Source organism: Pagrus pagrus, assembly GCF_965226575.1.
Source record: "Pagrus pagrus genome assembly, chromosome: 9".
NCBI classification, from domain to species: Eukaryota; Metazoa; Chordata; class Actinopteri; order Spariformes; family Sparidae; genus Pagrus; species Pagrus pagrus.
In genome coordinates this window covers 10,874,469-10,898,794 of record NC_140193.1, presented here as the reverse complement: position 1 = coordinate 10,898,794, position 24,326 = coordinate 10,874,469, and the positions used below count along the sequence as shown (strand labels likewise).

The 24,326-nt window shown below is 38.6% G+C and overlaps 4 protein-coding genes across 4 annotated transcripts; all 4 read left to right on the top strand.

The window, feature by feature from the left end:
- Positions 1–2,084: 2,084 nt before the first annotated feature.
- Positions 2,085–3,020, top strand: LOC311262416 (olfactory receptor 6C1-like; the record flags this gene model as incomplete). Its single annotated transcript, XM_084361773.1, has 1 exon — positions 2,085–3,020. Exon 1 carries the CDS (start codon positions 2,091–2,093, stop codon positions 3,018–3,020), a length of 930 nt encoding a protein of 309 aa, XP_084217899.1. The 5' UTR covers positions 2,085–2,090.
- Positions 3,021–5,269: 2,249 nt separating this feature from the next.
- LOC311262447 (olfactory receptor 6B2-like) lies at positions 5,270–6,205 on the top strand (the record flags this gene model as incomplete). Its single annotated transcript, XM_084361826.1, has 1 exon — positions 5,270–6,205. The coding sequence occupies exon 1, from the start codon at positions 5,276–5,278 to the stop codon at positions 6,203–6,205; it is 930 nt and encodes a 309-aa protein (XP_084217952.1). The 5' UTR covers positions 5,270–5,275.
- A 4,645-nt stretch (positions 6,206–10,850) lies between these two features.
- LOC311262395 (olfactory receptor 6B2-like) lies at positions 10,851–11,786 on the top strand (the record flags this gene model as incomplete). The annotated part of the gene is made up of 1 exon (XM_084361737.1): positions 10,851–11,786. Exon 1 carries the CDS (start codon positions 10,857–10,859, stop codon positions 11,784–11,786), a length of 930 nt encoding a protein of 309 aa, XP_084217863.1. The 5' UTR covers positions 10,851–10,856.
- Positions 11,787–14,869: 3,083 nt separating this feature from the next.
- Positions 14,870–15,799, top strand: LOC311262704 (olfactory receptor 4B13-like; the record flags this gene model as incomplete). Its single annotated transcript, XM_084362303.1, has 1 exon — positions 14,870–15,799. One exon carries the CDS (start codon positions 14,870–14,872, stop codon positions 15,797–15,799), a length of 930 nt encoding a protein of 309 aa, XP_084218429.1.
- Positions 15,800–24,326: the final 8,527 nt, after the last annotated feature.

Below are 24,326 nucleotides of genomic sequence, written 5' to 3'. Positions count from 1 at the left end.
AACATCTAGACTAACAACTAAAACAAACAAAAATGACCACATCATGGTTTTATGTGTAAGGGGGGATTTTATGTAAGGGGGAAAGGTGGGTTATTACTGAGGAGACCAAAGAGCCGAAGTTCAAGTTAAAAACAGTTCAAATTTATTTAAGAATTGTTTGAATGCATATAGTTATGAGTCCCAAATATATTAAAATCCGGATTAAAAGAGTCCCAAATATGTTAAAAATCCAGTTCAGTTTAAAGGATCCCCAAATATATTAATATCCCAGCATCCCTTAAAACCTGCAGTCCAGTCTATCAGAGAAAGGTGGCAGCTCGTCAGTCTCCCTCTCGCCACCAGCCTGGTATACCACCGTCCTTGCTCGGCACGGTAAAGCCACTCCTAAAGAAACCCACCCTAGACTCAGCTGACATCTGAAACTACAGACCTGTAGCCTATTTCTTCTTTCATTCCTCTCTAAAAACCTGGAATGTGCCGTCTACAACCAACTGTCCTCCTATCTTTCACAAAACAACCTCCTTGACCCAAAACAGTCACGCTCCAGGACTGCTCACTCCACTGAGACGGCCCTCTTCACAGTGACTGAGTTCCTCCATGCCGCTAGAGCCTCGTCCCACTCATCCGTCCTCATTCTCCTCGACCTATCTGCTGTGTTTGACACAGTCAACCACCAAATCCTCCTCTCCACTCTGGCCGAACTTGGCATCGCTGACTCTGCTCTAACCTGGTTCACATCATACCTGACAAATCGCACCTTTCAAGTCATATGGAATGGCTCCTTGTCCAAACCCTGCTTTCTGGAAACTGGTGTCCCTCAAGGCTCAGGACTACAAGCACTTCTGTTTTCTTCTGACACCCACTTTGCAACGCGCTTCTCAGAATGTCTTGCAGACATATCCGCTTGGACAACTGTGCATCACCTCAAGCTCAACCTTCCTAAAGCTGACGTCCTCTTCCTCCCAGGGAAAGACTGCCCTTGCATGGACCTGTCAATCACTGTCAAGGACGTCACAGTATCGCCTTCATCGACTGTGAGGAACCTGGGCGTAATCCTCGACAACAGACTAACCTGCACCCCCAACATCACTGCTGTGGCCAGATCCTGCAGATTTGCCCTCTACAACATCCGCAGGATCTGGTCTTTCCTCACAAAGGACGCAACGCAACTCCTGGTCCCCAAGTGTTGATCAACTCCCGCCTAGACTACTGCAACTCGCTCTTGGCTGGACTCCTGGCCTCTGCGACTGAACCGTTGCAGTGTATCCAGAACGCTGCAGCGCGCCTCGTTTGTAATCTACCCAAATTCTCCTATGTGACCCCCCTCCTCCGTGACCTCCACTGGCTTCTTGTTGCAGCCCACATTCGATTCAAGACATTTACATTTACATTTAGGGCATTTAGCAGACACTTTTGTCCAAAGCGACTTACAATAAACTACATTCGTCACAACAAAGAAACGACAACATATCACTGTTGATAAAGTAGATTAAGAAAAAATAGAAACTGTTTTCAAGTCCACCAAGATGGCGAGTGACTCTGTGACGAACGGACAGCCCCAAAACAATGCTCCCAGTTACAGAAACAGAAAGACAGGAAGAGATTCTATGCATTTGTAGCAGTTTTAAACAGTTTAACATTGTGACCGCCTGCAGAAGAAAGGCTAAATAAAAGTACAGTTCTACAGGAATGTATCTGGGTACATATCCTGCATTTCAACAAATGCTGTCAAAATATTATTTTAGAAAATGAATTTAATGTCTTGAGTATACACACTTAATTTACATGTAATATTTTAAGTACTTATAATTATGAATTTCACTAGTTTTAACAGGAATAAGACTTTGCTGAGTCAGACTCTTCTTTCCCCCTTTGTCTCAAAAATCAATGTTGATGCTGGTCAAACTAATGAGCTGGTTATTGTGATAACTACTATGCTAAAAGAGAAAACAGAGTTTGAATTCCTCTGTGTTTTGTTGTTGTAGCCAAGCTGTTACAAATGGAAGGTGTAAAGGCAAACGCCCTGTACTCATATGACCATTTGTGCTGTGAGACGGTGGAAGAAACATTTGACAAGGTGTTCTCTGATAATGGAAAATGTTTCTATTGTAAGAATTTTTATTCTAACAGGGTTAAATGAGACAAATAATTACAGAGTAGTTCTCTTCCCACTCACTTTACTGTATTACTGTATGATTTTGTTTTTCAATATGACTATCATCATGATCATCATTTTGGATAAAAACCTGCATGAACCTATGTATATTTTATTGTGCAGTTTTTGCATTAATGGACTTTATGGGACTGCAGGTTTCTACCCTAAATTCATCTTTGATCTACTGTCTTCTTCTCATGAAATCTCATATGAAGCATGTCTCCTACAGGCTTTTGTCATGTACTCTTTTGCTTGCAGTGATTTGTCGATTCTAGCCGTCATGGCGTACGACAGATATCTGGCTATATGTCGACCACTGCACTACCACTCTTTCATGACTAAGAGGAGGGTCTGTCAGATGGTGTGTTTCTCCTGGATAACACCTTTCTGCATCTTCTCCAACAATATTGTGATGACATCAAGACTCAGATTGTGCAGTACAACCATGAAAAAAATTCTATGTGTGAACTGGATAATTGTTAAACTTGCATGCCCTGACACTAACACTATTCCAAACAATATAATTGCATATTTTACAATTTTCTTGTATTTGTCTCATGGGTTTTTCGTCATTTGGACTTATATGCATCTCATCAAAACTTCTGTGAGGTCCAAAGATGACAGAGTAAAGTTTATGCAGACATGTGTGCCCCATTTAGCCTCTTTAACTACGTTTGTGGCTACAATACTTTTTGATTTGATGTACATGCGATTTGGCTCCACAGATTTACCTCAAAGCCTTCAAAACTTTATCTCTGTAGAATTTCTGCTCATTCCTCCTGTTTTGAATCCTCTGATATATGGATTCAAACTGACCAAAATACGACACAGAATTCTGGGTTTTTTTCATGTTCAAAGAAAATGACTTCTTCCTCAAAGTTTTGACAAAGATCAAATGTTTTCTTTACGATATATTATGATCTCTGGGTTAAGGTTTGTGTTTCTATATGACTGATGAAAGCAGGCTTCAGTATATGTTGACCAACAAGACATTTAACTTTTCCATTTTTGTTGAAGATCATTCAACATGATGTTTTTTAATGTATTTCTGGTATGCTACATGTGACAGATGCACATTTTTTATCTTTCTTTTTGCTCCTGCATGTAATGTATTTAGAGTATTGTTAATCATCCTGATGTTTTCTACATCATATAAAACAGTATAGCACATGTATACCGGTGCACTTTAACTATGCACCTGATTTAACCTGACCAGAGCATGTGTTGATTAACATGTTCACTTATAAAACTCTCTGAATCAGAGCTCTCTGTGCTGTGGTGCCTCGTCCTGAAAGGGCTGAATATTTCATATATCGCCACACAGCATGACATTGTACAGTTATTGTTATTAAAAAATATATATATTTTAAAAATCTAGCAGAATTAAATCTATATTAAACTGAATATTATTTGTTTTGACATTTTACAAATATACCAAGACAAAGAGATGAGAAAAAAATTGGTTTCTTTTTTTCCTCATAATGACCCACCCCAACCCTGGCTGCTGGTTCATAAACAACTTTGCAAAGAAGTTTATTAAGTTCCTGATAAATATCAGTTTTATATAGCAAGTGTCATACTGAAACACAAGGTATCAAGGTTCAAGGTAAATTTAATGTTATGATTTTTAAACTAGGGTTTAAAGTCTTGATGATGAATTGAGGAGTCTCACGGCCTGGGGAGAGAAGCTGCTCTATAGTCTGGTGGTATGTATGCTGTGCCTGTGTATCTTTTGCCAGATGGCAGCATGGTGAACAGACTGTGGCTGGTGTGGGTGTTGTCTACAGTAAATCTGCAAGTAATCTGAAGACAGTGTCATACATGTATACTAACAAGTGTTAAGGGCCTCTAGACTGAATCACAATGTTTGATTAAAATAACGTTCGGGTAGAAAAACCCTGCATCACTTATTAGCTTGCATACAATTTCATTTTCTCTTTTCATGATGTTATCTCAAAGTGTAGCCTGTACATTTAATTAAATCCAAATGCACGTGTGATGTTTTCATATTTCATTATTAACAACACTTTCACTGACGTTAGGTCAGAGACCTAATTTACCTGTTGGGCCACAGACTAAACAAAATGACAGCATGAGTTTACCTAAAGCTAGCAGTTAGCATAAGATGTTGCATAAGACACTAGCAAAGCAACACAGTACATAAAATATCAGACAATCGTGTTTTACTATATACCTTTGCACGTTACAGTTATGGCTGAAAATGAACACAACTTGACAAGTTGGCCTCCTCGGAAGTGACCTTTTTTGTTAGCACGACGTCATGGTGATTCATTCTATAGCATGTCATCAACATTATACAACAGGCCATTGAGCATGTAACACAGGCCTATTTTTTTCACAGCAGACACGTCAGCTGTTGTTGGCCCTATTTAATGTCCCTGTTAATCATGGCAGTGTGCACCAGAATGCACAGAAAGTACAGATATTTGTGTTCAAATGTAGTGAGTAAAAGTTAAAATAAATACTTCAGTAAAGTACAGATACCTGAAAAAATCTACTTACGAACAGTAACAATGTATCTGTACAACACTTAATTACTTCCCACCACTGACCATATCACGACATGAAATAAAGACTTGAACCTAATGAAATGTAAAGTATCCATACTTTGCAGAAATGTACATGTGATTATTGTTATGACCACATCAAATAAATAGATAAAAAACTTAAACTGATAAGTAAAATAGTGTTATGAAAATAGTCAGTAGTTGTAGCTTTAATGATAATATATATATATATATTTTTTGGACGGATGTTGTCAAAATATTATGTCGAGTATACACAATTAATTTACATGTAATATTTTAAGTACTTATAATTATGAATTTATCTAGTTTTAACATGAATAAGACTTTGCTGTGTCAGACTCTTCTTTCCCCCTTTGTCTCAAAAATCAATGTTGATGCTGGTCAAACTAATGAGCTGGTTATTGTGATAACTACTATGCTAAAAGAGAAAACAGAGTTTGAATTCCTCTGTGTTTTGTTGTTGTAGCCAAGCTGTTACAAATGGAAGGTGTAAAGGCAAACGCCCTGTACTCATATGACCATTTATGCTGTGAGACGGTGGAAGAAACATTTGACAAGGTGTTCTCTGATAATGGAAAATGTTTCTATTGTAAGAATTTTTATTCTAACAGGGTTAAATGAGACAAATAATTACAGAGTAGTTCTCTTCCCACTCACTTTACTGTATTACTGTATGATTTTGTTTTTCAATATGACTATCATCATGATCATCATTTTGGATAAAAACCTGCATGAACCTATGTATATTTTATTGTGCAGTTTTTGCATTAATGGACTTTATGGGACCGCAGGTTTCTACCCTAAATTAATCTTTGACCTACTGTCTTCTTCTCATGAAATCTCATATGAAGCATGTCTCCTACAGGCTTTTGTCATGTACTCTTCTATTTGCAGTGATTTGTCTATTCTAGCCGTCATGGCGTACGACAGATATCTGGCTATATGTCGACCACTGCACTACCACTCTTTCATGACTAAGAGGAGGGTCTGTCAGATGGTGTGTTTCTCCTGGATAACACCTTTGTGCATCTTCTCCAACAATATTGTGATGACGTCGAGACTCAGATTGTGCAGTACAAACATGAAAAAAATTGTATGTGTGAATTGGATAATTGTTAAACTTGCATGTCCTGACGCTAACACTATTCCAAACAATATAATTGCATATTTTACAATTTTCTTGTATGTATCTCATGGGTTTTTCGTCATTTGGACTTATATGCATCTCATCATAACTTCTGTGAGGTCCAAAGATGACAGAGTAAAGTTTATGCAGACATGTGTGCCCCATTTAGCCTCTTTAACTACATTTGTAGCTATAATAGTTTTTGATTTTCTGTACATGCGATTTGGCTCCACAGATTTACCTCAAAGCCTTCAAAACTTCATCTCTATAGAATTTCTGCTCATTCCTCCTGTTTTGAATCCTCTGATATATGGATTCAAACTGACCAAAATACGACACAGAATTCTGGGTTTTGTTTATGTTCAAAGAAAATGAAAGTTTTGACAAAGATCAAAAGTTTTCTTTACTATATTTTATGATTTCTGGGTTAAGGTTTGTGTTTCTACGTGACTGATGAAAAGAGATTCCAGTATGTGTTGACCAGCAAAACATTTAACTGGGATAAAAAGCAGCATACTAACTCCAGTTGCTCAGACTTCATGATCAAAATATATTTCTCATTTGTGTCCTGATACTTCTTTAATTCATTATGCTAAAGGCCTCTGTGCAATTTCACTGCAGACACAGCATATGTGCTTTAACATTTGCACTATCTGGAGAAAGATAGTTGATTGTTGAGTGTCATTCAGAGGTCATTGAATACAGATGCTTTGGGTTAAAATTTCAGGCCGAATACTGACCCAAGGCGTTGATATATGACAACCTGGGAATGCAACTCAATAATCAACTATCTTTCTCCAGAATCACCTTTCCTACTTTTAATATTTAATCTTATAATCGAACATATTGAAAAAACAACTTTTTAATTAAAGCTTGAAATTTGTTTGGAAATGATAGTTTATCAGGTAACCATTATGCAGCAGCAGACTCCATACAGTTTTCCTTAAAAACACCTGTACATTTTTTAACTCAAGAGCAGTGCCAGGGCGTTTGACGTTCCATGCTGATTTCAAGCTTAAACTGCAGTTAGGTTGGTTAAATACAATATTGTCTTTAGTGTTGTTTGTTATTGTGTCCATGTTTCCACTCAGATTTTCTTTTTACTGTTTAATGCATTGATTTGAAATGGATACATTTGTTTTTGGTAAAACACTTTTTTTTAAGAAGAACAAGAATGTAAAGTCCTCAAGTATCTAATTATTCAATAATGAAGATGAGCAATAAATTAATTATGTACATTTTGCTGCATACTATTCTGAAATATCCAAGATTTCTTATTTTAAACAAATATGAACTAATTTCAGGTAGTGTAGTTCGTGTTTTTCTCATTTTTTTTTATCAAATTCAAATGTTAGTCTCTGTTTAGGGGACAACTTGTTTTGTGGGTGCTTCATCATATACATATACATCACATCATATAAATTATAAAATCATAAACACACGTATGTAATAATGTCACACTTGTGCATAAGACCATGGTCATATTAAACAAGAAAATGTTATTCATTTGAATGGAATAAGCACTTTTCTTAGTGAGAAATGTTTTTGCCGAAGCCTCAAGAATAGGTGAGTCTAAAAGTCATAACATGACATAAAATGTAACTAAGCTTTATGTTGAAAGGGTAACCAGACATTGTTAGTTAAACTCCTTGTTGTTTGTAATGTGACTGATAATTAAAGTGTCATCTGTATACCTCACAAAAGAGTTCTCACGATGTTTGGGAGTGCAGTCATGGGTTTACAGTGTGAACAGGAGGGGGCTGAGCACACAGCCCTGGGGGGCTTTGCTGTTGAGCACCTACAGTACATAGAGAAAGTGAAACTGTCAATACAAACTTTCTGGGGTCTGCTTGTGAGGAAGTCCTATATCTATTTGTGAAGTACTCAAACCCAGAGTGTTAGCTTTCTAATCAGTTTCATGGATAAGATTGTATTGAATCTTGAGTTTAATCGACAACATCTAGACTAACAACTAAAACAAACTAGAATTACCACATCACGGTTGTATGTGTAAGGGGGGGTTTATGTAAGGGGGAAATGTGGGTTATTTTTTATCAGGTGGAGATCAATACTGAGGAGACCAAAGAGCAGAAGTTCAAGTTAAAAACAGTTCAAACTTATTTAACAATTGTTTGAATGCATATAGTTAAGAGTCCCAAATATATTAAAATCTGGATTAAAAGAGTCCCAAATATGTTAAAAATCCAGTTCAGTTTAAAGGATCCCCAAATATATTAATATCCCAGCATTCCTTAAAACCTGCAGTCCAGTCTATCAGAGAAACGGTGGCGGCTCGTCAGTCTCCCTCTCGCCACCAGCCTGGTATACCACCGTCCTTGCTCAGCACGGTAAAGCCACTCCTAAAGAAACCCACCCTAGACTCAGCTGACATCCTAAACTACAGACCTGTAGCCTATCTCTTCTTTCATTCCTCTCTAAAACCCTGGAACGCGCTATCTACAACCAACGGCACTCCTATCTTTCACAAAATGACCTCCTTGACCCCAATCAGTCAGGCTTCATGACTGCTCACTCCACTGAGACCGCCCTCTTCACAGTGACTGAGTTCCTCCATGCCGCCAGAGCCTTGTCCCGCTCATCTGTCCTCATTCTCCTCGACCTATCTGCTGTGTTTGACACAGTCAACCACCAAATACTCCTCTCCACTCTGGCTGAACTTGGCATCGCTGACTCTGCTCTAGGGGTGGAGCCGAACCCGAATACGGTATTCGGAAAGGCACAAATAACGTGTTTTTTACAAATACTTATTTCGAACAAATACTTTAAAAAATATTTGTATTCGGGAACAAGAAAAACATCATATCAAAAAGCTATGTTTCCTCATGAGACCGCAGTACATGCCCGGATGATGGAGTGAGTGACGTTCAGGAGTCGGGGGTGGGGGCAGGGGGGTCGAAACACTGCTGTTCCGACCCCCCCGCCCCCGCAGCTGTCCATGGTGCTGCTGAACCAGGTGACGTTGTTTACCCTCTGCGTTGTGGCTTGTCTGTGAAATGCGCGCTGCTCAGGGACTGGGCAGATCTGTCCCACTTGCTTTGTCCCTCACTCCGTTGGGAGATCTTCCACAGAGTAAAGAAATACACATTGTTTCTCTCCCCCGCTCCGCTCGAGCGCGGCTGAACGCGGCTTGAGCCCACTTCACGGGCGTGAGGCTGCTGCAGCCAGCGACCCTGCTGACAGCAGACCGGGGGAGAAAAAAAAATTCTTTGCTTGGTGCTTTGGTTGGGTTTTAGGCAATGAACAAAGGAGTTGGTTAAGTTTAGTAAAAAGACCAGGTAGAGGCCAGAAGCATAATGACCGTTAGCTATAAGCTACTATGTCATATTATTTACAGATGAAGTTTAGTTCTTGGAATTCTGTGCATTAGAAAGAACAGTTCTTTTAAGTATTATTTGTTTTTATTCTGTCTGTTCAACGTCCTCCAACAAGGACTGGTGGTGGTGGGGTTCATAATGTTCACAATGATATTTTATTAGTTGTTGGTTTAACCATGGATGAGGTAATGGCTGTTATGTTATCTTCTTTTCAATGACATTCCTTGTTACATGTTCATTGCTGGATTTATGGAAAACCATTAACCAATATTGCATATCAATAATTATTATAATGGATAATTAAAGAATACTTACACTATAACGAAAATTAGAAGTGTAACTCAAAAAAATATATATTTTAACGCCTATTTTGAATTTTACTCGAATACAAATACAAATACAAAGAATTTTCCCCCCTCAACAAATACAAATACAGATACAAATATCGGCTGCTCTGCACACCCCTACTCTGCTCTAACCTGGTTCACATCATACCTGAAAAATCGTACCTTTCAGGTCAAACCCTGCTTTCTGGAAACTGGTGTCCCTCAAGGCTCAGTACTACGACCACTTCTGTTTTCACTATACACTAGATCACTAAGCTCTGCAATCACATCACATGGATTCTCTTACCACTGTTTTTATAGACGATACCCAACTGTTGCTCTCTTTCCCCCATCCTCCGACACCCACGTTGCAACGCGCATCACCTCAAGCTCAACTTTCATAAAACTGAACTCCTCTTCATCCGCCCCATCATTCACTGCCCCTGCATGGACCTGTCAATCACTGTCGAGGACGTCACAGTATCGCCTTCATCGACTGCGAGGAACCTGGGCGTAATCCTCGACAACAGACTAACCTGGACCCCTATCATCACTGCTGTGGCCCGATCCTGCAGATTTGCCCTCTACAACATCCGCAGGATCTGGTCTTTCATCACAAAGGACACAACACAACTCCTGGTCCAAGCGCTGGTCATCTCCCGCCTGGACTACTGCAACTCGCTCTTGGCTGGACTCCCGGCCTCTGCGACTGAACCATTGCAGTGTATCTAGAACGCTTCAGTGCGCCTCGTTTGTAATCTACCCAAATTCTCCTATGTGACCCCCCTCCTCCGTGACCTCCACTGGCTTCCTGTTGCAGCCCACATTCGATTCAAGACATTTACATTTACATTTAGGGCATTAGCAGACACTTTTGTCCAAAGCGACTTACAATAAGTACATTTGTCACAGGAAAGAAACCAAAACATATCACTGTTGATAAAGTAGAAAAGAAAAAATAGAAACAGTTTTCAAGCCCTCATCTGAGCATGGTAGCTGCTATTTATCAAAGATACCTAAGTACATAAGTGCTATCGTTTAACTGCTAAGGGTAAGAACATGCAATTGCATATTTATTTTTGTTTTTATTTTTTAACATGAAAGACTCTTCTGTGTCAGACTCTTTTTTCCCCTCTTGTCTCAAGAGTCAATGTTGATGCTGGTCAAACTAATGAGCTGGTTATTTTGATAACTGCTATGCTAAAAGAGAAAACAGAGTTTGAATTCCTCTGTGTTTTGTTGTTGTAGCCAAGCTGTTACTAATGGAAGGTGTAAAGGCAAATGCCCTGTACTCATGTGACCATTTATGCTGTGAGACGGAAAGAGAAGAGAAGAAACATTTGACAAGACGGGTGTTCTCTGATAATGGATAACATTTCTATTGTAAGAATTTTTATTCTAACAGGGCTAAATGAGACAAATAATTACAGAGTAGTTCTCTTCACATTAACTTTACTGTATTACTGTATGATTTTGTTTTTCAATATGACTATCATCATGATCATCATTTTGGATAAAAACCTGCATGAACCTATGTATATTTTATTGTGCAGTTTTTGCATTAATGGACTTTATGGGACCGCAGGTTTCTACCCTAAATTAATCTTTGACCTACTGTCTTCTTCTCATGAAATCTCATATGAAGCATGTCTCCTACAGGCTTTTGTCATGTACTCTTTTGCTTGCAGTGATTTGTCTATTCTAGCCGTCATGGCGTACGACAGATATCTGGCTATATGTCGACCACTGCACTACCACTCTTTCATGACTAAAAGCAGGCTCTCTAAGATGGTGTGTTTCTCCTGGATAACACCTTTGTGCATCTTCTCCATCAATATTGTACTGACATCGAGACTCAGATTGTGCAGTACAAACATTAAAAAACTTCTATGTGTGAACTGGATAATTGTTAAACTTGCATGTCCTGACGCTAACACTATTCCAAACAATATAATTGCATATTTTACAATTTTCTTGTATGTGTCTCATGGGTTTTTCGTCATTTGGACTTATATGCATCTCATCATAACTTCTGTGAGGTCCAAAGATGACAGAGTAAAGTTTATGCAGACATGTGTGCCTCATTTAACCTCTTTAACTACGTTTGTGGCTACAATAGTTTTTGATTTGATGTACATGCGATTTGGCTCCACAGATTTACCTCAAAGCCTTCAAAACTTCATCTCTATAGAATTTCTGCTCATTCCTCCTGTTTTGAATCCTCTGATATATGGATTCAAACTGACCAAAATACGACACAGAATTCTGGGCTTTTTTCATGTTCAAAGAAAATGACTTCTTCCTCAAAGTTTTGACAAAAATCAAATGTTTTCTTCACGATATATTATGATTTCTGGGAAGGTTTGAGTTTCTATGTGACTGATGAAAGCAGGCTTCAGTATATGTTGACCAACAAAACACTTAACTTTTCCATTTTTGTTAAAGATCATTCAACATGATGTTTTTTTAAATGTATTTCTGATATGCTACACGTGACAAATGCAGATGTTTATCTTTCTTTTTGTTCCTGCATGTAATGTATTTAGAGTATTGTTAATCATCCTGATGTTTTCTTCATCATATAAAACAGTATAGCACATGTATACCGGTGCACTTTAACTATGCACCTGATTTAACCTGACCAGAGCATGTGTTGATTAACATGTTCACTTATAAAACTCTCTGAATCAGAGCTCTCTGTGCTGTGGTGCCTCGTCCTGAAAGGGCTGAATATTTCATATATCGTCACACAGCATGGCATTGTAAAGTTATTGTTATTTAAAAAATATGTATATTTTTAAAATCTAGCAGAATTAAATCTATATTAAACTGAATATTAGTGTTTTGACGTGCTCTAGACTGAATCACAATGTTTGTATACAACAACATTTGGGTAGAAAAACCCTGCATCACGCATTAGCTTGCATACAATTTCATTTTCTCTTTTCATGATGTTATCTCAAAGTGTAGCCTGTACATTTAATTAAATTCCAAATGCACGTGTGATGTTTTCATATTTCATTATTAACAACACTTTCACTAACATTGCAAGATGTTACATAAGACACTAGCAAAGCAACACAGTACATAAAATATCAGACAATCGTGTTTTACCATGTATCTTTGCACGTTACAGTTATGGCTGAAAATGAACGCAACTTGACAAGTTGGCCTCCTCGGAAGTGACTGTTTTTGTTAGCACGACATCATGGTGATTCATTCTATAGCATGTCATCAACGTTATACAACAGGCCAGTGAGCATGTAACACAGGCCTATTTTTTTCACAGCAAACACGTCAGCTGTTGTTGGCCCTATTTAAACTTCCCAGTTAATCATGGCAGTGTGTGCCAGAATGCATTCATACCAGAACCATGAAACTAAAGTAGCTAAATGTAATCCAGAACTCATTTTCATTTATTTCAGTTTATACTTCTGTGCTTTTCCTACTGTGAGATGACAGAATGACTTCTAGCTAATTGGGAAAGGTCTTTTGAGCTTAATACAAATATTTGTGGTTTATTCATTAACACAGTATCACACGCTACATTAGCTTCAGGTATTTTTTTTCATTGACCCATATTTCTCCCATGTTTTGCTTGTATTGTTTTACTGTTTAATTAGACTCTTTTTGGTTTTGTTGCACTTCTTTTTTTGGGAGAATCTAGAACTTACCTATTTTTATTTGTTTGTGAAGTTTGATGACTTTAGCCTGTGTAGAAGTTAAATTGGCCAGAATAAGTGGGAACATCTGTGTGGATGTGCTGGGCCTTTAAAAAGCAACTGAACACCGTGATTTAGCTTCAACACAACCCCATCACCAATGCAAAAAAGTGCATTCTGAGTCCTGACTCAGACTCTCTAACTCTCTAACCCCGCCCCAATATAACATCTGACAGTCATTGAGAATTTATAGAACCGTAGTGTGACTCTCAATTTAACGTTGATACCAGCTAGCAACGTCCCTAAATTGAGAACTTGCATGACTTGAAGTGTCTTTCTTACTGACTGAAATTGAAAGCAGTAACTACAACTTTAATCTGCCCGAGTCTCCACCTTCACTGGCTGCGTTTACATGGAACCTAATATTTTGTTTATAATCGGTTTAAAAATAAATAAAAATGCTTCATAAAAACACCTCAACCAGAATAAACAGGCCCAAACACATTACAATTTGTGATTGCAGATTGATAGTTTAAACCTTTTCATAACCGATCAAAATAAAATCTGTCCCATGTAAATGATATTACCTGATTATTTACTGGCTGCCTTCTTTCTGCACATGCCCACCATCTTGACTTAACATGTACTGATGTACGGTTCTCCACTTACCAAAGATGGCAGCTTCTAAGTTCAACTGGTCTGCTGCGGAGAGTTTGTCTTAGAGAAGTTAACATAGACGAGTACAGGCTCTGAAATTTACTCATACTTAGTATAAAAGTAAATAGTATCCCTCTGAAGGACATTTCTACCAGCCATTTCTGTACAAAACTAACTGACCCTCACGTCATATTAATATAATTCAAAGACTACTAAACTTAAAGGTAGAATCAGTAGGATTCGTCCAAACTGTTTGTAAACACACCACAAATATAGTTGATTGTTGAGTCCCATTCCCAGGATGTTAAATACCGACATTTTGGGTTGGTAAAGTGCCCCAAACAGCATACGCTTCATATATACACACAGTTTTGTGATGTTGGGAAGGTGACGTGCAATGATGCAAAATAAAAAAAAATGAAAAAAAGATAATTACCCTCAAATACAATTAAACTAAAGTAATAAATCCTGTTTTGAAAATGTAAGGAGCGTAAAGTACAGATATTTGTGTTCAAATGTAGTGAGTAAAAGTGAAAAGTTGTCAAAAAATAAATACTTAAGTAAAGTACAGATAACTGAAAAAATCTACTTCCGAACAGTAACAATGTATTTGTACAGCACTTCATTACTTCACACCACTGACCATATCTAAAACACAGGATTGTCACAACATGAAATAAAGACGTGAACTTAATGAAACGTAAAGTATCAATACTTTGCAGAAACACACATATAATTATTGTTATGACCACATCAAATACATAGATAACAACTAAAACTGATTATTAAAATAGTGTTATGAAAATAGTCAGTAGTTGTAGCTTTAATGATAATATATTTTTTTTGGACGGATGTTGGACTAAATGAATCTGCTGCCTGTCGTAATTACTTGGAGTCGGCGCAATGATCTGAGTTTGAACTCCCAAGTGGAATGCTGTCATAGTCTAAGCTGGTAATAATAGATGGTGTGGAGGGAAACCAGAGACACTCTCTGTAACTCTGTGATCACATCCTGTGTGCTGTGACACTGGACAGGTAGAATTTTTTGTTTGTGTAATCATGGATAATGTTTCTGTTGTCAGAGTTTTCTCTCTCTCTGGGGTAAATGAGACAATGAATTACAGAATCACCATCTTTTCACTCACTTTACTGTGTTACTGTGTGATTTTGTTTGTCAATATTGCGCTCATCTTGATTATTATTTTAGATGAAAACCTGCATGAACCTATGTATATTTTATTGTGCAGTTTTTGCTTTAATGGACTTTATGGGACCGCAGGTTTCTACCCCAAATTCCTCTTCGATCTACTGTCTTCTTCTCATGAAATCTCATATGAAGCATGTCTCCTACAGGCTTTTGTCATGTACTCTTTCGCTTGCTGTGAGATGTCCACTCTAGCCGTCATGGCGTACGACAGATATCTGGCTATATGTCGACCACTGCACTACCACTCTTTCATGACTAAGAGGAGGGTCTGTCAGATGGTGTGTTTCTCCTGGATAACACCTTTCTGCATGTTTTCTATCAGTATTATACTCACGTCCACGCTGAAGTTATGTGGTTCAAAAATTCAGAAACTCTTTTGTGTGAACTGGATCATTTTTCAACTCGCCTGCCCTGAAAATGACACTCTTGCAAGTAGTATTATTTCACATGCAACAACTTTCATTTACGTGGCTCATGGGTTTTTCATAATTTGGACTTACATGCATCTTGTCGTGAAGTCTGTGAAGTCCAAAGATGACAGAGTGAAGTTTATGCAGACATGTGTGCCTCACCTGACCTCTTTAATCACTTTCCTTGTTGTAATAGTTTTTGATTTGATGTACATGCGATTTGGCTCCACAGATTTGCCTCAAAGTCTGCAAAACTTAATCGCTATAGAATTTCTGCTCATTCCTCCCGTCATGAATCCTCTGATTTATGGATTTAAACTGACCAAAATACGACATCGGATTTTAGGTTTAGTTTCTGTTGACAGAAAATGACCGCTTTCATATTCCATATTCAAATTTCAACTCTTAAGTTTGGTTTCATTTCTTCATTTATTTGACATGAAGCCCCAAATGAACTGCATTTATTGTTTATAATAAGATTTTAATTTACAACACCTGTCCACAAGAGACTTTTTAAACGTTAAATCTAGAAAGAAGAATGAAATACAGGTACAAATACAGTGCAATTACAAATGCAATGCAAGCAAAAATACAATAGAGGTATAAAAATACAAGTGTGCTTTTGTCTTAGGTGTGAGAACGGCGATGTTTCTCTTTCAGCCATGTCTTCACGCCTCTGTTATAAACATTAAAGTTTTGAAGACTGATTGTCAAAGTGAGGTTTTGATCATTGCAGTGTGACAGTTACCATTAAATAAATGTATGTTATTTATTCTTACTCTTATTTATTTGTTTATCCAACAAGAACTGTACAGATGAACATTGTTTTATAGGAAAAAGCAATGTAACAGATGTGATGTTGTAATTTGTGCTGCTTGTTCCTCGTTAGACAATAAAATTAATCGCGATAAAGAGTGAAACAATGTATTTGATTTCAGGTGTGTATGCTTCATTCTGTTCAACATGTATGAGGACTGCAGGCCTCAAAATGAATGGTGACAAAGTGTTTAACTTCTCAATGTTTTTGTAAGTAAATGAAACATAAATGAATATAAGCATATTATTTTTTTCTGCTCTTTTTTTTTTTAATACAAAAAGCGTTACATCATACATTTATTTTTCTTGTTAAAGATCAAAAATAGAAACTTGTCTTAAACATTTGACTCTACACAAAGGCCCAAACAAAAGCTCTCATTGAAAATATAAATCATGGAATATTTTAGTTTTGACTGCATGACATAGAACTGCCCTGACATGAGTTATTTACTGTGACTTCTCCAGAGCCACAAAAGGCCTTTTACAACTGTAAGTAAGTAAGTAAGTAAGTAAGTAGTGAACTGATTTCACTGTGTAAATTATCTATTTATTTTTTATGTTTATATATTAATTTATGCACATGTTTAGGTACTAAAGCCACATTTTAAAGCTTTTTAGAATAAACACAGTTCACCCACACAGATGTTTTAAGTGTTTATTTATCAGATCAAACCTCTTCTCAGACTTCATTTACAGTATTCAAAAAAGTATTCCCAAGTCTTAATTTTCACCAGCAGACGAACATCAATACAAAGCTAGTAATCACTGTAGTATCAGTTAAATTGACAATGGCAGAGTCCAACTATCGAACTGAATTTGTTATGGTTGTTCAAAACGTGAGGCTGCATCATTTTCACCCCTGTACTGATCACTCAGGAAGATCAACTTGCACCATCTTCTGGCGGTTTAAGAAAATGCAGTTAATTCTTTCAGTCTGACCAGAAGCGGGGATAACACAAACTCCTCATACTGAAATTCACTCCAGCAGCATCTCAGTCATGCATTTATTTTCAGCAGGCTGGACTGCTGTAATGTTGTCTACAGGTCTTAAATGTAAAAATCAATCAGACAGCTGCAGCTGGTCCCCACTGACTCCAAGAAAGTGGAGCACATACACCAATCTTTAAATGACTGCACTGGCTTCCCATGTGTAAAAGAGTAGATTTTAAAATTGTGCTACTTGTCTATAAAGCTCTAAATGATCTCAAGCCTAAATACATCTTTGATTTACTTGTCAAAATGAAGCATCCAGACCCCTCAGGTGATCAAGGACAAGTTTATTCAGTGTTCCCAGGATCAAAGCCAAGCAAAGTGACGAAGCTTTTAGCTTCTGTGCTCCTCACCTGTGAAACAAGCTTCCTGAACACCAGCGGTCTGTTAAACTGTTATTAAAAAATAAAGATCACGGCCTTAAATGTTTCTGATTATTGTGGCTTTTAAATAATTAGATTCATAACTTCTTTTTTCATCGATAACTTTTTGCTTGTCTTATCTTTTAAATGCAACTTGATCTTTTTCTTGATGTCTTATTTATAATGTATTTTTAAAGTTTAGGCAGCTGGACAGACAGCTCAGCCACCTGAAGTTCTGGTACAGTCCACAAGTGCACATGCTCCTCAGAAAACTGTGCATGGTGGTCATAGATAGTCTTCCCCAAGCTTTATCCAGGTGTCCTCTTGTAATCACAGAAATGAATGTCCATGATCTGTCTGAAGACATTTCAAGTCTCACTCGCTGTTAGTGTTTGACTTCATTAAACTCTACTGGGACGTGTCTCCTTGGACCAGTAAACTGCCCAGCAGAGCCCCAGAAAGATCCCCAACTGCAGCACCCCAGTCAGCCTCCAGTTGGCTCACTTGACTTGCAGCCTCTCTCTATGGACACAGAATCAGAATCAATATATCAACATACCAGACTATCATCCCAACATTCAGCACTATCAAGTGCACAGTATCTTATGAGCGAGTTACATAAGTACCAGCTGGGATATGTGTTGTGCGACTGTGTTGGTTCAACTGATTGTCTCATGTTCACAAGAAGAGTGTGTCTCCAAAACCATGGATGACCTGCCTGACTTGCATACATTCATAAATATGTAAAAGATACAAATTAAAGCAAATGAAGAATGCCAGTTAGTTAAAAGCAATGTTGAATAAATACGTTTCCAATTGCCTTTAAAGGTGTTAACAGGCCTTGCATCTCATTGAGCCTTAGATAAGGAGTTCCATATGTGGTGTATAGTTTTAAAAAGGCTGAGCAGCTTATTTTCTTATTTGTGTGATAGTTTGAATTCAAAAAACTGGCAGCAGAACCAGAAGAAACATAAAAAGCCAAAGAGTTGGTAATATAGGCTGATCCAGAGCCATTAAAGGGGCATTATGTAGCTTTGGAGAATAAATTCAAACTCAGAATATTTGATATCTACAATATTAATGAGGTAGTAATACAAACTCAATTTCTTTTTTCATAACTGAATAAAAAAGCTGTTCTCCGAGGAAAATAAGGCCCCCAGACCACTGTTTGAAGCTAGAAAGGTGGCAGGGTCCGCCACATATAAACAAAGTAAAACAGTTTGTCATCAGTCAATGAAGATCTTTTTCTTCTGATTACTTCAACTAACTTCTCCAGTTTAAATTGATTAAATTAAGGCTTTTTGCTACATAATTATAAGATAGGTCACTTGTATCGCACCGGTATCTTTTTTCTCACCTTCTCAGGTAGCATGATGCCATTGTCCAACACTGGCTGCCCTTTCTGTTCCATCTCTGTAACTAAGAGAAGTTTGTGGCATTTACCTAAAGGTAACAATCAATCAGAGGATATTCATCATTTTGAGAACTACACGAGACTTGGAGTCTGTAACGTTGATTAGGTCGTACTCACTGGGTTTAACAGTGTCTCCAGTGTGACTCAGTGGCACTGTGGATGAACGTTTTTGTTGCTGGGCGATCATCTCCAATGACTTTTTCTGATTGTGCCTCTCCATCCCTTCGATTGTGGCTTCAAACTCCTTCTTTCTATCTTCACTTTCTCTCATCAGCTGTTCAATTGTCTCTTTAAGCTCCTCTGCTTCTCTTATGCGATTCATCATCATTTGGTCGATCTCTTTATCTTTCTTCTCGGTCTTTGTCATCTCTGACTCTTGTCCCTTCATTCTTGCCTCTTCCTGTCTTTGCACTTCCTCTTCCACCTCAATCATTTGCTTTGCAGCATTAATCACATTATCTATCTGAGCACATCTTTTACTCAGGCTTGATATCATTCTGTCTTTCCCCATTACATCTTCTTTGAGCTGGTTGTTCTCCATCTCAGCCTCCTCTATTCTTCTTCCAGTCTCTTCTTTGTACTCTTTCAATTCCCTCTCTCCTGTCTGCCTCTCCCTGTCAACTGTTGCCTTCAGAGATTCAATCTGCTCATCTTTCTCTTCAGCTGTCCTCACCAAGTCGTCTACTGTCCTCTCCTTCTCCTCGACTGTCTTCCTCAGGAGATCACTGTTCATCTTTGCCTTCTTGAGCTGTCTTGCAGTCTTTTTGGACCTTTCATCGAGCCTCATGTTGCTCTCTTGGAGTTCCCTGAAACTGTCCATCAGGTGTCCAGAGTCATTCTTCACCTCCATTTCCTCAATCTTCGCCAGCAGTTCCTGAACGCCTTCGACCTTGTTTGAGCTGTCAAATACGTGATATCTATTCCCACATTTGTCAACTAACCACTGAAGGGCTGGCCATCTCTCAATGTGCTCTTCGATGGGAGTGTCTCCCAGTTTGTCGCCCCAGGTGAACAGCACAATGGTTCGAGTCCAACCCCAAACGCCAAGGAAGCTCAAGTGTTCCTCCACTTTCAACCGGTCGGTTGCAGTGAAAGTCTCATCGCTCCGTACAACCACCAGGACAGCATTAGGAAGGGGGTCACACAGAGATGCACTGTGGGTAATCTGCTCTTGTACCTCCCGTGGAGTGTCCTCTGGGCAGTATCTCCCATGCCAGCCAGGAGTGTCAACCACAACGACTCGCTTATTGTGAACGTCAGCCTGGCTCTCAGTGGACAGTGATGTTGGATGTCCGGTAGGAAAGACTTCTTTACCAAGTATGGTGTTTCCAGCTGAGCTCTTCCCAACCTGCTTCTGTCCCACAATAAGAATCTGAAGCAATGGAACCAATGGAAACTTTCCTGGATTAAAAGAAAAAGCAGGATTAAAGCAACTATATTTTGTAAGGAATTTGTCAAGCTAAGGTCCTGTTTTCATGTTTTATTGTGGTGACTAACTCCTCTCTCGTTTTAGATCCCCATCCTGTCCTTGTGTGTTTCCCGCCAGTGTGATTGTCTGCCCCTCCCTGATGTGTTTCACATGTGTCCAATTATCCCCTCCTTCCTTGTGTATTGAGTCTGTGCGTTCCCCTGTCTCGTCACCAGTTCGTCTTCGTCTTCAAATTAATAAAGTCGTAGTTTGTGCTCAGCTCTGAAGAAGCTGCCGTATTTGGCGCTTTGGGAGTGAGAACATGCTACATTATTCTCTGTGTGTTCATCAGTACGATCAAGCTCTTTCTGCTCATTTGATTCAGTGTTGTTATAAAAATATTGATTGTAGTCACTTTAAGTGATGCAGCATCACTGATGCTTACCCATTACACATCTGAGTGTATCTCTCTTCACCTCTGCATCCATTCGCCTCTGAATCGCCCTCTCTTCTACCTCTTCCCTTTCTCTCTCAGTTATTCTCCAAACTTCCTCATCTGTAGTCACATAACCAACTCCTCCTGCCTGTATGTTTCCTGCAACCATTTCATCAATCTTCGCCAGAAGATCTGCAACCTGAGTGTTATCATCTTTTCTCCACATGCTTGTGTCTAACAGGTGGTATCTATGCCCACACCTCTCCAAAACCGCCTTGAGAAACCTGCTACTTTCAGTGTAAGCCTCTACAGACGACTCATTCAGTCTCTCACACCTGGTGAATATCACTATTGTGCTTCTGCACAATCTGTCACTAAGCTGCTCAAGAGGTCCCTCTACTGTCCACTCCCTGCCTCGGTGAGAGATGACAGGTATGACCAAGAGGAAGGCATGAGGTCCTGGGGGGCACATGTCCATGCATGTTGACATGTTGGCCTTCACCAGGTCGGGCTGTTGGACTGAGTATTGGATCCACCTTTCAGGGCTGTTGATGACGAGGACTCGACGGCCGTCAGCACGAACGCCCATTTGGCAAACACACATCTTCATGTCTCTGCTGGTATCAAACCTCTCTCGGCCGAGGATGGTGTTTCCTGTCAAACTCTTCTCCAGCCAGTCGTGTCCCAGGATGGCGATCCTCAGCTCTTGAGGACGCTGTTTGTCCCCTGGTAGCAGACGGTGAAATAAGATAAGGCTTTATTGATCCCACACGGGAAAAATTTAATCGTTACAGCAGTTCAAGGGTCGGTAGCAGAGGGGAAAATGTGAAACAAGATGAAGCAAGACATTATAATAGAACAAGTAAGATAACAAACAAGTATATATACTACATACAACTTTCACATATAATAATATTGATAATGTAATAATAATCTTTATTTATATATCACCTGTCCTAACAAGGTTAAGATGTGCTTGTATGGTAAAATTAAAAAAATACAAATATATAGACATGATTGATAATTGTGCCCATAACTGTAATGCAACATGTTGTGTGGTGTTACACAACCAATGATAATATGTCATCATATTATCTTCCTGCTATAATACAGGCCTGTTTATTCTGCTGAGGATCAAATCCCAGAAGCAAAAATAAAGCTCATTAATATTAAGGTAACACTTTCAAATGTCATAATAAGTAGGTGGTAATTATTCTGCTACTTTCCACCAAGCAGTTAATAAATCACTGTTTATTTCCTCAATACATTTCCAGGAAACTCCCAAGTGGTTTCTGCTTAACGTCTGCTGATCATGACAATTTAAATTCCAACGAGTCTCATAAAAAAAATGTGAACATCTATTGTTCCATAACTGCTGAACTCCTGTCTGCCGATGAAGGCGCTCAGACCTGTTTAATCAGATCGGTCTTCTTTGATAACCATAAATACAACGTCATCTCATCGTAATATAACTGTCATTAAGGCACAATGCTAGTATTCATAGTCAATAAGATGTTACGGCCTGTAAGATAAGAGCAAATGTAATTCGGGAACATACCTGTCAGTGTCGGAGCTGTGCAGTCCATTGAGACCTGTTTCGTCAAATATTTTATCACAGCTGATACTCAGTGTTTTACCAACTGAGCATGTCAAGCAAAATGTCGTTAGTGATGACATGCTGAATCTAGGCTTCATGAGTTCATTTAAGTGTCGACCCAACCCAGTCATATATATCTTTCCTTTGAGTAGCATTAACAGTTGTGTTAATCATATACAGAGAACATACTGTATGTAACGGTGTGATTAAACTTTGTAACCATTATCTTTAATGCCAGGGAGTTCAGTGAAGACCTTTATGGTGCAATTTATCCACACAGCAGAAAATCACAGGTACAAATATGGTGACAGAAGACAAGAGGACACAAAGTTCAGCGTCATGAGAGGGTTTTACTGCTCCTCACGTCGGCTTAGAGGCTGCAGAGGAAAAAAGCAGCCCCACTTGGTACGTCATTTTCAACTTTGAAGGACAAAAGAAACACAAGTACTGTGGCTGATGCACTCTGTGGACATCTATGTACACAAAGACACACACCTGCACCTGAAACTGTAATTACCTTACGTTTTTGTCGATAAACACACACAGATAAATCAAGGTTTGTTCATTAAAGATCAGCCCAGTCGCCAGCATAAAATGTCACGCATGTCATGTCATGTTCACGTCATGTTCTTTATATGACTTTCATATCTTGAGGTGGAGGGGGTGATGCAGGTGAGAGCACCGCTAAGCCAATGACCACGGTTACAGACGGAGTTTCAACATTTGTAAGTGTGGAGCCAGAGGATGTTTTTAAGGAGACGTTTTAAGCAGCCGTGTTTGGGGCCAACAGGTACTTAACAAAATTCAATTTTGTTAAATTTTAGGTAGTTATTTTAAAAACCTTACTTTGACTTGGAAATGATCTAATCTCTAAGAAAAGTCTGGACTTGACTTTGGTGATTTTTTCTCCTTTTTCTGTGTGGAACCGAGTCAAATTATTATTATTTTGTTTTTTCAAAAATGAGCCTTACTTTCCTCTTGAAAATATTTTTTCTCTCTTGTTTTCACACACAGAACAATATTTTTTTTTATCGAGTCCCGGCCCTCAAAATCACACATTAAAAAACATCATTTTCACTCGGTTCAAAATTTATAACTTAGAAAATGGATCACCAGAAAAAGAATAAATTCTCACTTGACAAAAAAAAAAAAATCAATCTTATTTTTCCCCCTGCGTTTTCTCAGATGGAAAGATAATTAAGGAACTTACAAAGATTATCCTGGCAAAACTTTTTTTCCCACCAGTTGTCAAGTCATAAACACAGGAGAGAAAACATTTAGATCAGACTTAGAAAATGGACCACCAAAAGAACAAAAACAAGAAAAACATTTCTTCACCGGCCCTCAGGGCTTCTGTAGTTTAATGAATAAAGTGACAGGAATTATCAATCAAAAGGTATTGGCATTTCAGTTATTATTAATGATGTAGTAGTATTATTTCTCTTTCTGCCCCATGTTGTTCACTGCAGCGGAGACACTTCTCAGCTGTGCCTTTGGCTTTGTTTGTCAACCCCCCGTTTACGTAGTTAACCGAATAATACATGTTTCCTGGCTTCAGTCTCTTCTACCACCGTCGTGATCGTGTCTTTGTTAAAGTTTGAATTTCTCTTTAGGTCCAAAGCATATGCAGCCACTTCAGAACAAGTGTGCGCTAACACTTAGTGAAGATTTTGGCTCAAAAGAGGATGTAAGTAACATTTTTGCAAATCAATTTGGGATCTCAGGGGCTTCCAGAGATTTGGCTCCTTCAAAACAGCCCTGCCAAGACATGGACTTAAGACCTCTGAGGGTGTCCTGTGGTGTCTGGCACCAGGGCGTTTTATAGTGGATCCTCTGGGTCCTGTATGTTGGGGGGTGGGGCCTCCATTGATCAGAC